This window comes from Pavona decussata, unplaced genomic scaffold (genome assembly GCF_977016875.1).
Source record: "Pavona decussata unplaced genomic scaffold, jaPavDecu1.1 SCAFFOLD_602, whole genome shotgun sequence".
NCBI classification, from domain to species: domain Eukaryota; kingdom Metazoa; phylum Cnidaria; class Anthozoa; order Scleractinia; family Agariciidae; genus Pavona; species Pavona decussata.
The window spans coordinates 3,392,422-3,407,981 of NW_028145860.1; the positions used below are offsets into that span (position 1 = coordinate 3,392,422).

Here is a 15,560-nt window from a genome sequence, read left to right on the forward strand (position 1 = left end):
GGTAAAGTGTAAAGGTATTTCAAAATTGGTGCATTGACTTGGTACATCAAACAAAGCGATTTGTTTAGCTTCGTGTTAACCATATTCTGTTGCGTGAAATAAAACTTAAAAGACTATTGAAAGAATGGAAAGAATCCAAGTATGATTGGACAACTGAGAGATTCTGCTCTTTCCTTGTCAATGTATTAGCTTCGAATTGGTCCGTGTTAAATTATCGCCTTGTGGGACGTTGGAGAATGTAATGTTTAGATTCAGAAATGCAACCTTGGAGAACTTAAACTGTGATAAGTTATTACATTTGTTCATTCAACTGTCAAAGTTAATATTTGAACATGCAATACGCTGAATAAACAAAATAAGTTGTACTCATGATCAATGAGTTTACCGAGCATAACTGGCAAGGTACGCGAGCAACTTACTTCTCAAAGTATTCAAACAATGTAAAACATTTATAATCGTTCATTTGTTCATTCAACTGTCAAAGTTAATATTTGAACATGCAATACGCTGAATAAACAAAATAAGTTGTACTCATGATCAATGAGTTTACCGAGCATAACTGGCAAGGTACGCGAGCAACTTACTTCTCAAAGTATTCAAACAATGTGAAACATTTATAATCGTTCATTTAATTCACACAATAGGTAATGGTATTGTGCTTCGTGCGCTTTGTTCAACGTTGCACTAGAGCAATCTTTGACTGAGCAATTCGCAAAGGCGGCTAACGAAATTGTTTTGAAATGATTGGACTGAATTAACTGAATAACTTTTTTTAGCACGATGAAGTAAATCAGCAGAGCTGGTGGGGTCGTGCATTTAAACAAATAAATATTACAAAATAATTACAAATAATGAATGTAAAAACACTTAAATATATTCACAATCCATAAAATCTATGTCCTTTTTAACTTCACGCACATCTAAACTAAATTCGATTTAATTTCTTTTTAAATATCAATCAAATTCTTCAATGACATTCGTAACTTTTATCCTGATTGATTTCAAAGCTAAAACTAGAAATCAGTAATGATTTTGATTGAATTATATGCAAACTATTAGGTTACCTTTGTCAGTCTTTTAATTAAAAGCCTCTACAATCATGGTATAAAAATATCCGGTCAATTGAGCTCTTTGTCTAAAAGATTCGTGGGAAGATTCTATGGGAATCCTTTGAGCTTGGTTTTCTCGGGCGACAAATGCTTTCTTTGTCAATTAAACAGGGGGCATTCACCCACCGAGAACATTTAGCCTGGTTTTACTAGCGACGCAAGTACAGGCGCAAGCCCAAACCGAGATAAAAGCTTTATGTTATATGAAAATGAATGCGACGTAAACATTTTGATCTTTGTGCTCTGTAACGTTAACGCTTGTGCTAATGCCGGCGTCGAGGCCATTTTCAAAATGAAATAAGCATTCTCATACTTGCGCTTGGGCTTGCGACTGTGCTTGCGTCGCTAGTGAAATCCAGGCTTTACGCAGAATACTCAAAATGTTGTTTGTTGTGTTCCTAGTTTGGCTATTTTGAAGGCATATTTATGAAAGTTAACACTTTGATGTGTTCGGATCCTTTAGCTGACAAAAAAAAATTACGTCGCAGAACAATATTTCCAAGATGATGTTGGCTTGCGAAAATCATTGCTAGTTTAATATACCTTGCACTTTAACAGGCATATTTGTTACTCCGAAAACAGCAGGAGTAAGTTTCTAATATTTAATACGAAAGCTTGAAATGAAATTGCGCGAAGAAAACTCTATCATTTCATGGCAATTTTATCTGATTTTATCCGCCTTATTACCCAGAATAGACCCGGACAGCGAACAAATAAGAGCTGAGAATCGTTGTTTTACAGGTACAACCCGAGTGTAAACATTAATGACACGTTACGGCACCTTTATGCTTACATGACTTCGTACAAAGCGCAATATTTAACTTATGGTGTCATGTCTAAAGAAACATCTATAAATAAATTTCAAAAGATAAAAAGATAAAAAAAAAAGAAAGAGCGTTAGCTACAAACAATTGGAAAACACTTGAGACGCTCAAACAACCCTTTATATCTTCCCCCCTTCCCTACTTTACAATGTTGAAAAGAGGAGGTAGTCAGAAATGGTTCGTATCTCAGTTTACATTGCGTTTAAGAGAGTATTTTTCCGAAGAAATGATGATTTCGTATCTCAACCATTTTGGAAAGGTTGTAACTAAAATTCCCATTGACCTTTCCAGAAATCATTTTATAATGTACTCGCGATACAACTGAGTAAAATTGTTCCGAATAGCTACTGAGTGAAGGGTACAAAGAATATCGTGCTGGGGAATGTTCCAGAACGGCGCCTCCGTATGATACTTAAAAGAGTGTTTCCAGCTGGAGTGTTTCATTATAATGTCGAATCGCGGGGGAATGGGTTGGTTTATCTATTGTCCTGACGTCATGCTTTACGCTTGTAAATATGCCCATCGTGCATTGTGGAATAAGACCGAGTGCGCGGATCGTTGCTAATTCGCTAGCAAAAGATGGAAGTAAAAACTTACCGGTATACGTGGACGCCAAAGACGAATCATTACGGCATAAAACATTACAAAACAGTGGCATATAAAGATGTCAAAACATTGGCTCTAAATATCATGGAACACGACTTTTTGTAAGCAGTTTTAAACCTTGCAAACGTTCAGATCTTGCAATGTCTAATTGGCATTGCTTCACGACAACGGAAACATCACATTTTACGTGGCATAGATATTTTGGCAGAAGATACCTCAAGGCAGTAACTGAGAAGTCGTTTCACTGACTCAGAGGCACAAACTCTTTGAAACTCACTGACGACAGGAACGAACAAAAAGAAAATGTTTTTCTTGCCCCGTCAATCTTACTCATTTATTTCTATTGTTAACGTGCACTTGACTGTTCTAAAACGCTCCATGAATCTAAGTAACAAGTCAGAACTGCAGCAGAGTTAACACAATTGCGCAGCAGTGCAGTCCGGCATTCTCTTGGTGCTTATTTGTCTGGTCTCCCCCACACCCATTGTAACAAAGATTCCTGCAGAGTATAAAGCGATAGGCTAACACGAAAATGTGTCTGAATTGAGCTTTAGTCATTACAGCTACGATGGCGTTTCTGAATCAGTAACCCGCCAAGCGCAAAATATCTGTTCTACTTATATTTTTTGCCTCAACAGCGTTTCTCGATGTCCTCGTCTAATAATTATTGACGTCATCCACATGATCCAGTTTAGCGGCAAATTATACGAAAAGATGGCTTTTTGATACCTCAAAGGAAATGTAGTTTTCGATTTCTGACTTTATCATGATGAATAACACCTCTTTATTTCGAACTTTTCTTAATTCCAACAAAAAATATTTGCAAGAAATGTTTGAAGATAATCGGCGCCTGTGCTTTGGAGCACCGGCGCATTTCATGCTCAGAGCTATCCTCGTTCCTAGAGCCTATGATACTTTGGGCAGCGGTTGGATTTAAAAGACCGTGGGGGCTCTGGGGACGAGAATGGCTCAGACCACCCATAAGATGACATTAAATGTTTTATACACCGATAACAGGCTGTCCACAAAGACACAGGGAATGTTAACGTCTTTCAAGCCTTTTGTCAGTTGTCAATTTAACCTGAAACAATGTCAGATTACCTTTTTTTGGAATGGACAGAATGATATCCTGTTTATTCAGAACTTCTGCTATTTCTGAACCAAACTATAAATAGCCAGAATAGTCTATACGCTATTGCTCCAAGCGGATGTGTCTAAAAGCAGCTTAGAAAGCGTAAGAACCCACTAATAGAAGGCACTCACTGAGGCTTGTCACGAATGTATGAATCTGATTCACCGAACAGTCATTGGCTATCGGCTGGTAGCTAATGATTGTGCACGCAATATCGTAGCCTGCGTCATGGGCAAGTGCTAGAGAGGGGAGGGGAAGAAACGAATGTGTCGCGCGCACGAAGCGCATGGTCAGAACGCGGAGCGCGAAGGGAGCGCGCTTTGCGCGCGTGCTCGATTCTCTTCCTGTTTCTAGTATCTGTACACTCCAACAGAGACAAAATTCAAGAATGAATACCTTGTATGGTAACATATACATGCGGTGTGGTTTTCGTATTGTAAACTATAAAGTATACTCAATTCTCTATTTTAGATCATGTTTACATTATTGACAGAAATACTTTAATTTTCTGTCTTTAAGGACCTAATTAGGCACAAATCGCCAAAATGTTCAAAAGGTTCAGTACCAGCTTAACCTTAGACAAAAAAGTAGACTTTCTTATATATAAAAAAGTGCAATTGCATGCGTATCTTCATCACGTAGAAATACACGTTGAAAAAAAACTTGCAGACTTATGCAACGAGTTAACAAAACACTCTACATTTCCTTTTATGCTCTGGGTTTAGTATCACCTTTCATAGGAATAAATAATTTACTTTGTATGTATGCTATGCAAATAACCAACAGCAGACTATTAAAAGCCGGTATCACCTGTATGTACGTACAATAACAGTGATATTTAATGGACTTCACTTATTTTCCGCCAATATGAAGGAGCAGACAAAGGTGAGTATATTTCGTTTATCTGAGGAGGTTAAAATAAGCAGCCGTGCGCCATCATTTCCTAAAAGTTTTTTAATTTGAGAAAATTCCGTTTGTATGCTCAAGTTTTTAGTGAAATCTTGAAGGTATTATTGCGGTGGCCTTGGAAACGGGCTAGCTATCGCAGAAACAACGCCGTTTAATTCATTAACTTCAAGCTGAGTTTCAGAAAATGGCTGCAATTTAGCTTCCCAAATTGAGAATAACGAGTAAAACAGATGAATTTACGAGAAGCATTGGAACATGATGGTTAAGCTGCGAAACAGTTAAATTTATTTTATTTTTTTCCGGTTCGGAAATTTGGACGGTTTAATGATACAGACTGTATAACCTTTGCGGCAAAATGTCAGAAATAAAAGGATTCGACACAGTCTTTTTGATTTCTTTTGAAAAATATCAGGCTCAGTTTTAAATTTTCCTTGGTTATGCGTGAAAATTTCTTGCAAAATCGTGGCCTTGTTGAAGAAATGCGTCCATCACAAAAAATTTGTTTAAAATGGATCTTGTTCAAATATTGATAAACGAAAAAGAATTGAATGTCGGCTGCAAAAGTATTCTATTCCCTTCAATTTTATTTTCGTAGTTCGTTGCGAGTTTGTATTTTATGATCATTTCAAACTGATAAACTCGAGATCTTTCGCCTTAATTTCTACATAAGCAGAAAAAGTGTGACGACAGGGGTGCAAATTATCATCTTCAGAACTGCAGACCTCGCGATCAACGACTGTGGTAAATATTCATCGCCAGTGAAGCAGTAGATATTTATTCTTTCCGGAAATTTTAATTTCATCGTCTGTAAAAAAAAGAAGAAGTTTGTTTACATTTTTTTGATAGGCGCCGGATCTAAATTGCCTCATTTTAAAGGCGTCCATGTTGCGACAACATCTAATGCTACGGACAGAAAACATTGAAAAATTAAACATTTTGACAAACGTGGGGACAATTTTGAATTGTCTCCATGGTCGCTCAGGCAGCACCTGCAGATACGAATCACAACAGAACGGTGTGGTGTCTCTTGATTGGTGGAAATGGGGGCGATAATCACTGGAAATAACTGGTAGATAATTTGGATAAGAAAAGTATTAACAGGACTAAAGAGACCGCCAAAGACAAGAAAGAGGTTTTGGTTCGTTAGTGAAAAGAAAAGAATAGATTCATTGTTGACAGTCTTACTCAGTTTTCATCAGTTTGGCTTGCTTTACTCACTCGTCTTCCCTTGTTGATATGCGTTATGGTTATTTTTGTGGTGGGTTTGCAAACGACTATCACAGATACAACGCCATCGTATTCATTTATATTCAGTCGAATTTAAAACGTCTGTAATTTATTTTCCGCAAATCGAAAATAATGAATACATCTGTTTAATTTAAAAGCAGCTTGAAACTTGGTGGTTAAGTTCCGAAATTTTTTTTTTAATAGATGAAAGGCCATTGCAGGTTATTTTGATAAACAAAATTATAGCTTAGTAGCTTTCATCTAAATGGTCCCACTTTAGGATTTCATCCACAGACTCAAAAGTTAGAACCACCTTGTACAGCATAATAAACAGCACCACAGGAAAGTACTGCTTAGTAGCTTTCATTTGAATGGTCACACTTTAGGACTCAAAAGTTAGAACCACCTTGCACAGCATAATAAACTGCTTTCATTTCAATGTTCTTATTTTGAGCATCTCATCCACAGATGAAATCGCACGATACAACACGTTTGTGAGGGAAAAATATCGACTATAGTCAAAGCTTCAAACTCGGTTTGCAAAAAGAGCCATCATCTAAGATGGCAAAGATTTCACTCACGTTTTCCTTCGTTCATATTTGTACAGGCTACACATCACTTTGGCACATATCACATCTATTTACTTGTTCAATTTATAATATTCTCAAGGCCATATTTTCCCTTTTGTTTCAACACTTGAAGGACACTTCCTTCCTTCAAACTGTCAATGCCAAAACACAATATTTGCTCAGCACCTTTTTCCGATTCGCAAAAGCTTGTTTGCCAAACTCATGATTGTTCAAGGCGGTGATGAAACAACAATAATCGTTGTCAAGAATTAAACCCGAATGGCTTCTCTTTCATTTAAAAGTGTCATTTGTCAGTTGTTAATAAATAAAGAGATTTTCCCTTCCCGGTTGCCTGGAAACTTCAAGAAACAGGTAAAAAAAGATTTACAGTTGTTTTTGAATCGAACTCAATTTCGTTAATTTTTCACCCGGCATTGATCACATCGACGGTTGGCTAAAAATACGGAAGCTTGCCACATTTCTTTGTGTGAGTACAGCAAGAAAAGGGATTTGAAGATTGTTAACGTCTTTTGTAAAATCAACATCTTGATGGCAGATGCAAGAAAACTTTGGTTAAGGCTATTTAGGGTAAGAAAGTTCGATTATATCCCGTCAAATGTAAAGGGAATTTTTTTAACAGCCGTTTTTCCACGCTTTTTGAGTGCGTTTTTTAGTTTGTTTCTTCTAGTGCCTTTCAAAACGTTGGTACACACTTTTGCTAGTTTTCCTTGAGAGCAAAGGAAAATCAACAACAGTTAAATTCATTTTTCCGACTTAACAATAAGGCGATTTATAGTGAGCTACGAGACGACATCAACCGGCAGATAACTGCAATCTTTTTTCTCAATATATTCTTCTCAGCAACATATGTTCTAAGGAAAATGTAGGAAAAGCTTTCCCAAACATTATATTTAATTTGACATTGCTACCTAAAACCTCTTCTCTTCTTTCCTGCGGATTTAAATAAGTCTTCATTGTTATATGATATATAGGATTTCAAGAGATTTCCTTACACACAGTACTTCCGACTGAGGCACCTACTTGTATTATTTTTTGCGGTGGCTAAGTGGAGAATAAGGTTACATGAAAATTGAAAGCAACTCTCGATCCTGTTGACAGGAAGGCTTTAGTCTGTTTAGTCGCGGCTGATTAGTATTCATTTTAATAAAAGTATTCATTTTAAAATTACTTATTAAAATTATCACAAATAAAATTATTACAATTATTACTTGTTAAAATTATTAAAATTATTACTTATTAAAATTAAGTATTCATCTTAATTTAAAATTACTTGCTTTTGACAATCATTGTATAATTCACGAGCCATTACCTATTATGTTCCTGTTGAATTGCAAGTTTACTGTTTACATAACGAACTCAGTAAAATTAAAGGAGTTCCTCAAAAATTTATTCCAATACGTTAATATAATTTCTGATATCTATTAAACAGGGTGGTCCAGAATCATTTCTTTCCTATGCGCCAAGTCGCATAAAGCACTGATATCGTTTCATTCTTCGTGATTTTATGGTGTAGATTGGATACCATGCGCTCTGATTAAGAACATGTTTTAAATAGTGTATTGACATGTTATATTATATTCCCTTACAGGTTGCTTCCACCCGGCGAAATAATCACAGAAAGGTAAGATCGAGCCTAGGTGAAAATTCACATCGGTAAATATATAGGTTCGATGTCTTAGTGTAGATTCGGTGTATTTAGAGTGGTTTTCAATTAAGTGTCAAAAGCAATTTGCGTTTGTTTTGGTTTTCTCTGTGATTGGTTCGCAAAACTCGCGCCACTTCTCAACCAACAAGATGCCTGCTATACTGGCATTTAGTTACGCGTGATGCTGGGGCTGATTCATTTATTCCAACTGTATGCTTCGCCGATTGATAAAACTATCCTTGCTAATGGAATAGTTTGAGTCACGACGATCGCGTTACGTTGTTTTCCGTGTGTTACGCGACTCAGACTATCAGCGGAAATTTGTCAAATTCCATTACGATAACGTAAGCTTCTCAATGACCTCTTTTCTGTCTCGCGTCGTGGCCTAAGACTGTCAAACAAAGCACGATTCCTTCACTAAGAACTCACCAATTTCCACCGTTTTACGTGTCGGGTGCTTCTTAGAAGTTATTCCTTCGATTTACCGCTTCAAAATGGTCAAATTTCCCTTTGACCGGCACACTTGAGTCCGGAACATGTTAAAACAATATGGCGCGACTTAATCCGTCTTTAATAAATATATCAAATGATACATTGACGTCACACAGGTAGGGGTGAGTGGGTCCCCTCCCTCGCGATATAAGCGACAAGAATGGATTTTGATTGGCCTGCTGTTGTTGAAGACAATCAGAACAATACATCCCGAGTAGGAGAGGGGAGAGTTTAATGAACAAGATGTCTGCTATACTGGCATTACGCGTGATGCTGGGGCTGATTCATTTATTCCAACTGTATGCTTCGCCGATTGATAAAACTATCCTTGCTAATGGAATAGTTTGAGTCACGACGATCGCGTTACGTTGTTTCCCTTGCGTTACGCTACTCAGGGTTTCAAGGAAAATTGCGGGAATTCCATTGCGATAACGTAAGCTTCTCAATGACCTCTTTTCAGTCTCGCGTCGTGGTCTAAGACTGTCAAACAAAGCACGATTCCTTCGCCAGGAATTTACCAATTTCCACCGTTTTAAATGTTGGGTGCTTCTTAGAAGTTATTCTTTCGATTTGCCGCTTCAAAATGGTGAAATTTCCGTTTGAAAACGGCACACTTGAGTCCAGAACATGTTAACAATATGGGGCCAAATTTAATCTGTTTTTAATAAATAGATCAAATGATGCGTTGACGTCACACAGGTAGGGGTGAGTGGGTCCCCTCCCTCGCGATATAAGCGACAAGAATGGATTTTGATTGGCCTGCTTCTGTTGAAGACAATCAGAACAATACACCCCGAGTAGGAGAGGGGTGAGTTTAATGAATAAATTAATGTACCGATTTGTAGCTACGAGGAAGAAAAAAAAAAGATGCCTGCTATACTGGCATTACGCGTGATGCTGGGGCTGATTCATTTATTCCAACTGTATGCTTTGCCGATTGATAAAACTATCCTTACTAATGGAATAGTTTGAGTCACGACGATCGCGTTACGTTGTTTACCTTGTGTTACGCGACTCAAACTTTCACCGGAAATGTGTGGAATTCCATTACGATAACGTAAGCTTCTCAATGACCTCTTTTCTGTCTCGCGTCGTGGCCTAAGACTGTCAAACAAAGCACGATTCCTTCACTAAGAACTCACCAATTTCCATCGTTTTACGTGTCGGGTGCTTCTTAGAAGTTATTCTTTCGATTTACCGCTTCAAACTGGTGAAATTTCCCTTTGAAAACGGCACACTTGAGTCCAGAACATGTTAAAACAATATGGCGCGACTTAATCCGTCTTTAATAAATATATCAAATGATGCATTGACGTCACACAGGTAGGGGTGAGTGGGTCCCCTCCCTCGCGATATAAGCGACAAGAATGGATTTTGATTGGCCTGCTGTTGTTGAAGACAATCAGAACAATACATCCCGAGTAGGAGAGGGGAGAGTTTAATGAATAAATTAATGTACCGATTTGTGACTACGAGGAAGAAAAAAAAGAAATCGACCCGTTTTTAGACACGGTATGCCCCTTCAGGGCATCCCGCGTAATAAATTAATGTACCGATTTGTAGCTACGAGGAAGAAAAAAAAAAAGAAATCGACCCGTTTTTAGACACGGTATGCCCCCTCAGGGCATCCCGCGTAAAAAGAAATCGACCCGTTTTTAGACACGGTATGCCCCCTCAGGGCATCCCGCGTAATAAATTAATGTACCGATTTGTGACTACGAGGAAGAAAAAAAAGAAATCGACCCGTTTTTAGACACGGTATGCCCCTTCAGGGCATCCCGCGTAATGAGAATACCAAGCGAGACTTTCTCACCGCGGATACATGTATTTGCCACAAGTTCCGATTGGTTCATTATGCTGTGCTCGTCTGCGGTGATTGGCCAGAGAAATTACTTTGGTTTGGGTTTTAAGGCGATTTATGTTTTCCTAAACAAGGCGGTCAAGAATCTTGCGACAGCGTACAGGGGGGATGTGAGGTGAGTTGTTAGATTTTCCACTATCCAATGGGCAACGCAGGAAATTTGGTTTACTGAACATCAACTCTCTGTTGACAAAATTGCAAAACTGATCTTGAACACGAAGTAGGCAGTCCTCACAAGCGTACATATCCAGCAAAACTGAATCCAAGTACTCCCCCCGGGCTTCACCTTTCGTTCGATGCGACTAAGTGAGGGGAAACAGAAAATATGAAGACAGGACGTACTCGTTTGCATTTTTCAAATTTGAATTTGTAATCTCGTTCACCTGTAGTAAGATATCCCGTTTAGCTACTGAATAGTCTGCTGGTGGAAAGATACGTGGCTTGGTCATCATCGGCGCGGCGCGGAGGCCAAAACAGACGTATGTAACGTATTCGTTACACGTGCGTTTTGCGGCAACCGCTACCGCGTAAACCGCAAGTTATGCGAGATGAGGAGAAAGTCACGCGTTGAATTACAGGTCACGTCAAATAACGAGCTTCGAAATATACATGTATTAGTTTTGCAAGTCCGTCCGATTAATCTGAAACGACTAATAGGCTTTCAGTTTGACTTTCTGCTAAATCAGTTTTCTGAAACGTATTGCCCTTTATAAGGCTGGCTCATAATAATTTTGGATTGAATATGAAGGAGATCGAATCACATTGATATCTTAAACAAAACAAACTGTTGTCTTGGATGACATGCCGGATGATATCTCGAGGTGAAAGGCCAAAACACTTCAACGGCAGTTTTGAACACGTATTTGATGTGTTCTCCACAACGTAATGTCTGGCCTTATCACAGAGATTTACAAACTTCAGAAGCGAGGAACTTTACTATCAAGGGTAGGTATTCAGTCTTGATTTGCCGATGGGGTCGATGGGTGATATCATCTTCGAATTTTATACAAAGCCGGAACCCAAATGTTTATAGTGTTTGCTCTTGAAATTAGAATGTCTTAGAACGTTGAAGGAATGTCTGGTCTTGTAAGTTCTCTACCGGTTTTGATGCGATTACACAGACATTCTTCGAACGTTTCTTTGTCGTCAAATCTCAGTTATGACCAATACTGTCATTGGAAGTTGGCGTTGCTATTTAAGCAAAGTTTTTAGAGAATAAATATTTAGAACTATTCAAACATAAGCTCACGAAGACGAAGAAGCCGTGTCTCTTGTCTGTACTTCTAATTCTTTAGTGTTTTGATCTCCCAATCCCCTTTAAAGAGTTAAAGCCTGCTGGAGCCATTTTAAGCAATTATGAAAAAAACACGATGTTGGCTGATTGTTTATCGTTCCTGATGGCTCACGTTACTCGAAATTTAATCAGTCAACTTTGTGTTTATTCAATGTACACTAGTTTGAGTCGATATTAAGCAGTTTTGTCATTAAGTTTTCATTGTAGGTCAGTGTATGCAAGGACAGCTTTGCTTTCATCAAACAACGCACGTTAATTCGTAAATCCCACTTAATAACTTTAGAAAGTAATACATAGGGTCGAAAATTAACAAGACAGCAGTTCTCCAATACGAGGACTGGATTTCACTTTATTTGTTCGAGAGACCAGTTTATTTGAACAAAAAAGTAGTTTGCTATTCATAAGGAAGGGGACATCTGCTTTTTCGTTCAGTAGCCGTGTAAATTTATTTCGGAAAAAAACCCGCATCCAACGGACTCTGGACATGAGTGCCCGCATGAGTGACGTGAGGCTAGGCCTTTTGGCCTTATCTCAGTTGAATTCCTGCTGTCTCAAATTTCTCAAGAATTGTGAAACAATTTAAAGCGTGTGTCACAACACATCTTCGAGTCGTTCTTTCGACTGATGAAATGGAAACCGTAGATACCAGTAATTAACTTAGGCTGTAGCAAAATTTGGAGACTCATTGACAACGCAGGCCAGTGATTTACGTAGCTAATGCGGCTTTTTGTAACACGAAAAACTGCAATATTTCAGTAGACCAAGAGAGGTCTTGAGATTCACGAACTAAAATGCGGCGTACCACACAAGAACCCAAAAGCAAACATCCGTTTTTTAGCATTTTTCCGCGGGTGACATTTGGAAAGAAGTCAAAACGATGGGCTCAAGAAATTTATGTCTTTCCACAGAGCCGAGCAGTATCAGAGACAAACTTGTTGATCCACCTCAATCGAATTTTGGACTCATATGATGAAGAGCTGAAGAACGAGTCGCTGATTGCGGAAAATGAGGCCCAAAAGAGCACGAAGACACTTCATCGCCTAGACAGAAAAGACAGGCACCAAGATGTACAAGACGCTTGTCAAATACACGATTTGTCTCTCAGGGAATCGTTTCTAAGGAGCTGTGAACAACTCGGCATTCCGCCTCTAGCGATGACGTACTTCCTCGACAGAACTATATCCGGGGATTCAGAACTGATCATGAAGAATCTTGGGATAGGGCCTACAGGCGCTATGGCTGTTGCGGACGCTTTGGCGCGAAATGGCTCGGTCAGGAAACTGGACCTGTCCCTCAATGACATTCAGGATAGAGGGGCTGTTGCTGTGGCTAAGCTACTCGAGCTTAACAGTCATATAGCTGAGGTTAGTCTATCTGAGAACAAAATTGGTAAAGATGGCGCCGAAGCACTTGGCAACATGTTGACTGTCAATGATAGTTTGCATATAATTGATTTTTCGCGGAATCACTTAACTGATGACGATATTCAATTGTTTAGTAATGTTTTACAAACAGAGGACTCTCTCACCTCGCTGGACTTGAGTCATAACTCTTTCGGAATCACCGGGGGCGAGTATATGGGCGAAATGGTGGAGCGAAACACTTCTTTACGAGAATTGAACCTAGGATGGAATAGATTTGGGGACAAAGGACTGAAGCATATTTGCGCGGGTTTGAAGGAGAATCGAACGCTTGAAAAACTTGATTTGTGTTGGAATGAAATTGGACACGAAGGCGCAAGATACATTGCTTTATCATTAGAACATAATGGCAGGCTTCTTGAACTAAACTTAAATAACAACCGCATTACCGACCGGGGCATGGAAAAGATCGCTCGGAGCCTGGAGCTGAATGACACCCTTAAAGTTCTCAAGATAGGATTCAATCTCATCACTGCAGAGGGCGCATGCGCGCTGTTGCAATCGCTTCTCAAAAACTCTGGAAGCGGAGTAGAAGAAGTCCGCTTGGCGGAAGTGGAGATAAATAGTAGCATTAAGGAATTGTACTTCCGGTTGAAGATTCGAAACCCGCGATTCCAACTATTAGAATTGTCAACAGCAAGTGGTGATCTCTATCATTTTGTGAAACCTCAAAATCCTATGGTGGTGTTAAATGATTATATCAAGAGAAACAATCTAAATGCACGCGGATATCGCAGCATTGAAGAGGATGAAGATTATTGACGATCGGCAGTCTTACTTGAAATTAATGACTAGTTAAGAAACGGAATACCAGCACTAGCGGAAGATACACGCGCGTAAACTCGCGCGTACTTTGTTTCTTCTGAATGTCCACAAATGGATAATTCCGCACAAGTATTCGCAATTTAATAGTTAAAAACAATAAAACAAGGACACCAATTGAGAAAAAAAATATATGGCGCTATTTTATGACGATTTAAGGTTACAATCGCACTGGGGAGTCCACTTCATAATGAAAAATTTGAGATTTGTAAAAACTGAGATAGTTTTTTCAGACGAGTTAAAATTTATCAAATGGATGAGAGTCGTTCATTTATTTTCCAATTTTTAACTTAATTTTCACCTTGAATAAAGTCATTTTTGTTCAAGATTATTGTTTGCATTGATTTCTACGTGACTCTTGGAATGACTGTCCGACAGACTGATTCAGTGTCCAACTGACTCACTTAATGCACTTGATGGAGCTAGCCACTGCCTGTATGTCAGCATTGTTGATTTCTGACTGACAGACGGACGGACGGACGGGCGGGAGGACTGACTGGATGACTGACTGTCTGACTGACTAACTGACTGACAGACAGACTGACGGACTTACTGTAGACTGGCTGACTTACCTTACTCGTTGAAGTAGCGGACTGGCTTACTATGTCATTGATTGCCTGATCTGTTGGTTAGAGTGCAGTTCTTCCAAACACTTTCTTTCCACATGGGCTTAAAGCTAAAAACGCTTGGTTAAAGCACTTGGTGTTTGTAAGGAAAATTAACCTCTGTTCCCATTGCTACCAGCGAACAAACTCCCCCGGTAGTGGTCAACCCGCAGGGTCGGAGGGATCTCATTCACGGATTATTCCTTTCATTTACTAGGGTATAAAGAAGACTTCGCGCCTCAGGGGTGGGGTTGGGAAAAAGAAAGACATTAAGATAAGGGAGAAACTGTGATGCGTCGGTGAGGGGGGGGGGGGGGGGGGAGTGGAAACGAATATTTGGTTTTATCAACAGATGTTGATAAGCTATTTGTCAACCGTAAAGGGATTCGAGTGCTGGCGTTTCGAGCGTTAGCCCTTTGTCAGAGCGGATTCGAAGGGCTAACGCTCCTTGGATTTGTCGATATATCCCAGGTTTCAGCGTGACAAAAAAAGCAAAAAGAAATCTCCTTTGTGACGACGACTATGCTGATGATGGTGAAACAAAAGGGCATTGCTCTAAATTCCCTTGGGGTCGGGTAGGGGGTGGGTGGGTGGGTCTACCACAAATGATCCACTAGATGCCCAGTTTTTGTTAATAATCGATAAAACGCCAGGGCCGTCATCTCCTGAGGATCTCGCGTAGTGTTTCTCTACTGGGAGCTTAGAGTCGAATAGTGCCAAACTCGCGTTTCGGAGTTTGTGCTCAGACACTGCTTAGAGTATAGACGCACGAATGACGTCATTGAGTGCTGCGACCGGCGCACGTGATCAGAGTCTAGAATCTGAAGTCCAGTCAAACTGACTGGTCAACTGCAATCTGTTTTGGTGAGAAGCGGACAAAAATGGACTGTGCCGTGATGTTGGCCTCCGAAATGTCTTGATTATTGCATAAAACAAATAGAATTTATTTTGTTGTAGGTACGGAAACTCTATGAGAGTTACAGGGGCGTTTTTACCACAAAATTAACAGATAGATCCCATTTT

At 39.3% G+C, this 15,560-nt stretch overlaps 1 protein-coding gene across 2 annotated transcripts; it reads left to right on the forward strand.

The window, feature by feature from the left end:
- Positions 1-4,499: 4,499 nt before the first annotated feature.
- Positions 4,500-14,258, forward strand: LOC146449426 (uncharacterized). Of its 2 annotated transcripts, XM_085101632.1 has the most exons (3): positions 4,500-4,556; positions 7,986-8,018; positions 12,598-14,258. In XM_085101632.1, exons 1-3 carry the CDS (start codon positions 4,539-4,541, stop codon positions 13,870-13,872), a joined length of 1,326 nt encoding a protein of 441 aa, XP_084957758.1. In that variant the 5' UTR covers positions 4,500-4,538; the 3' UTR covers positions 13,873-14,258. The 2 variants fall into 2 exon arrangements, with proteins under 2 accessions (XP_084957758.1, XP_084957757.1); XM_085101631.1 differs by lacking the exons at positions 4,500-4,556; positions 7,986-8,018 and adding an exon at positions 10,989-11,340.
- Positions 14,259-15,560: the final 1,302 nt, after the last annotated feature.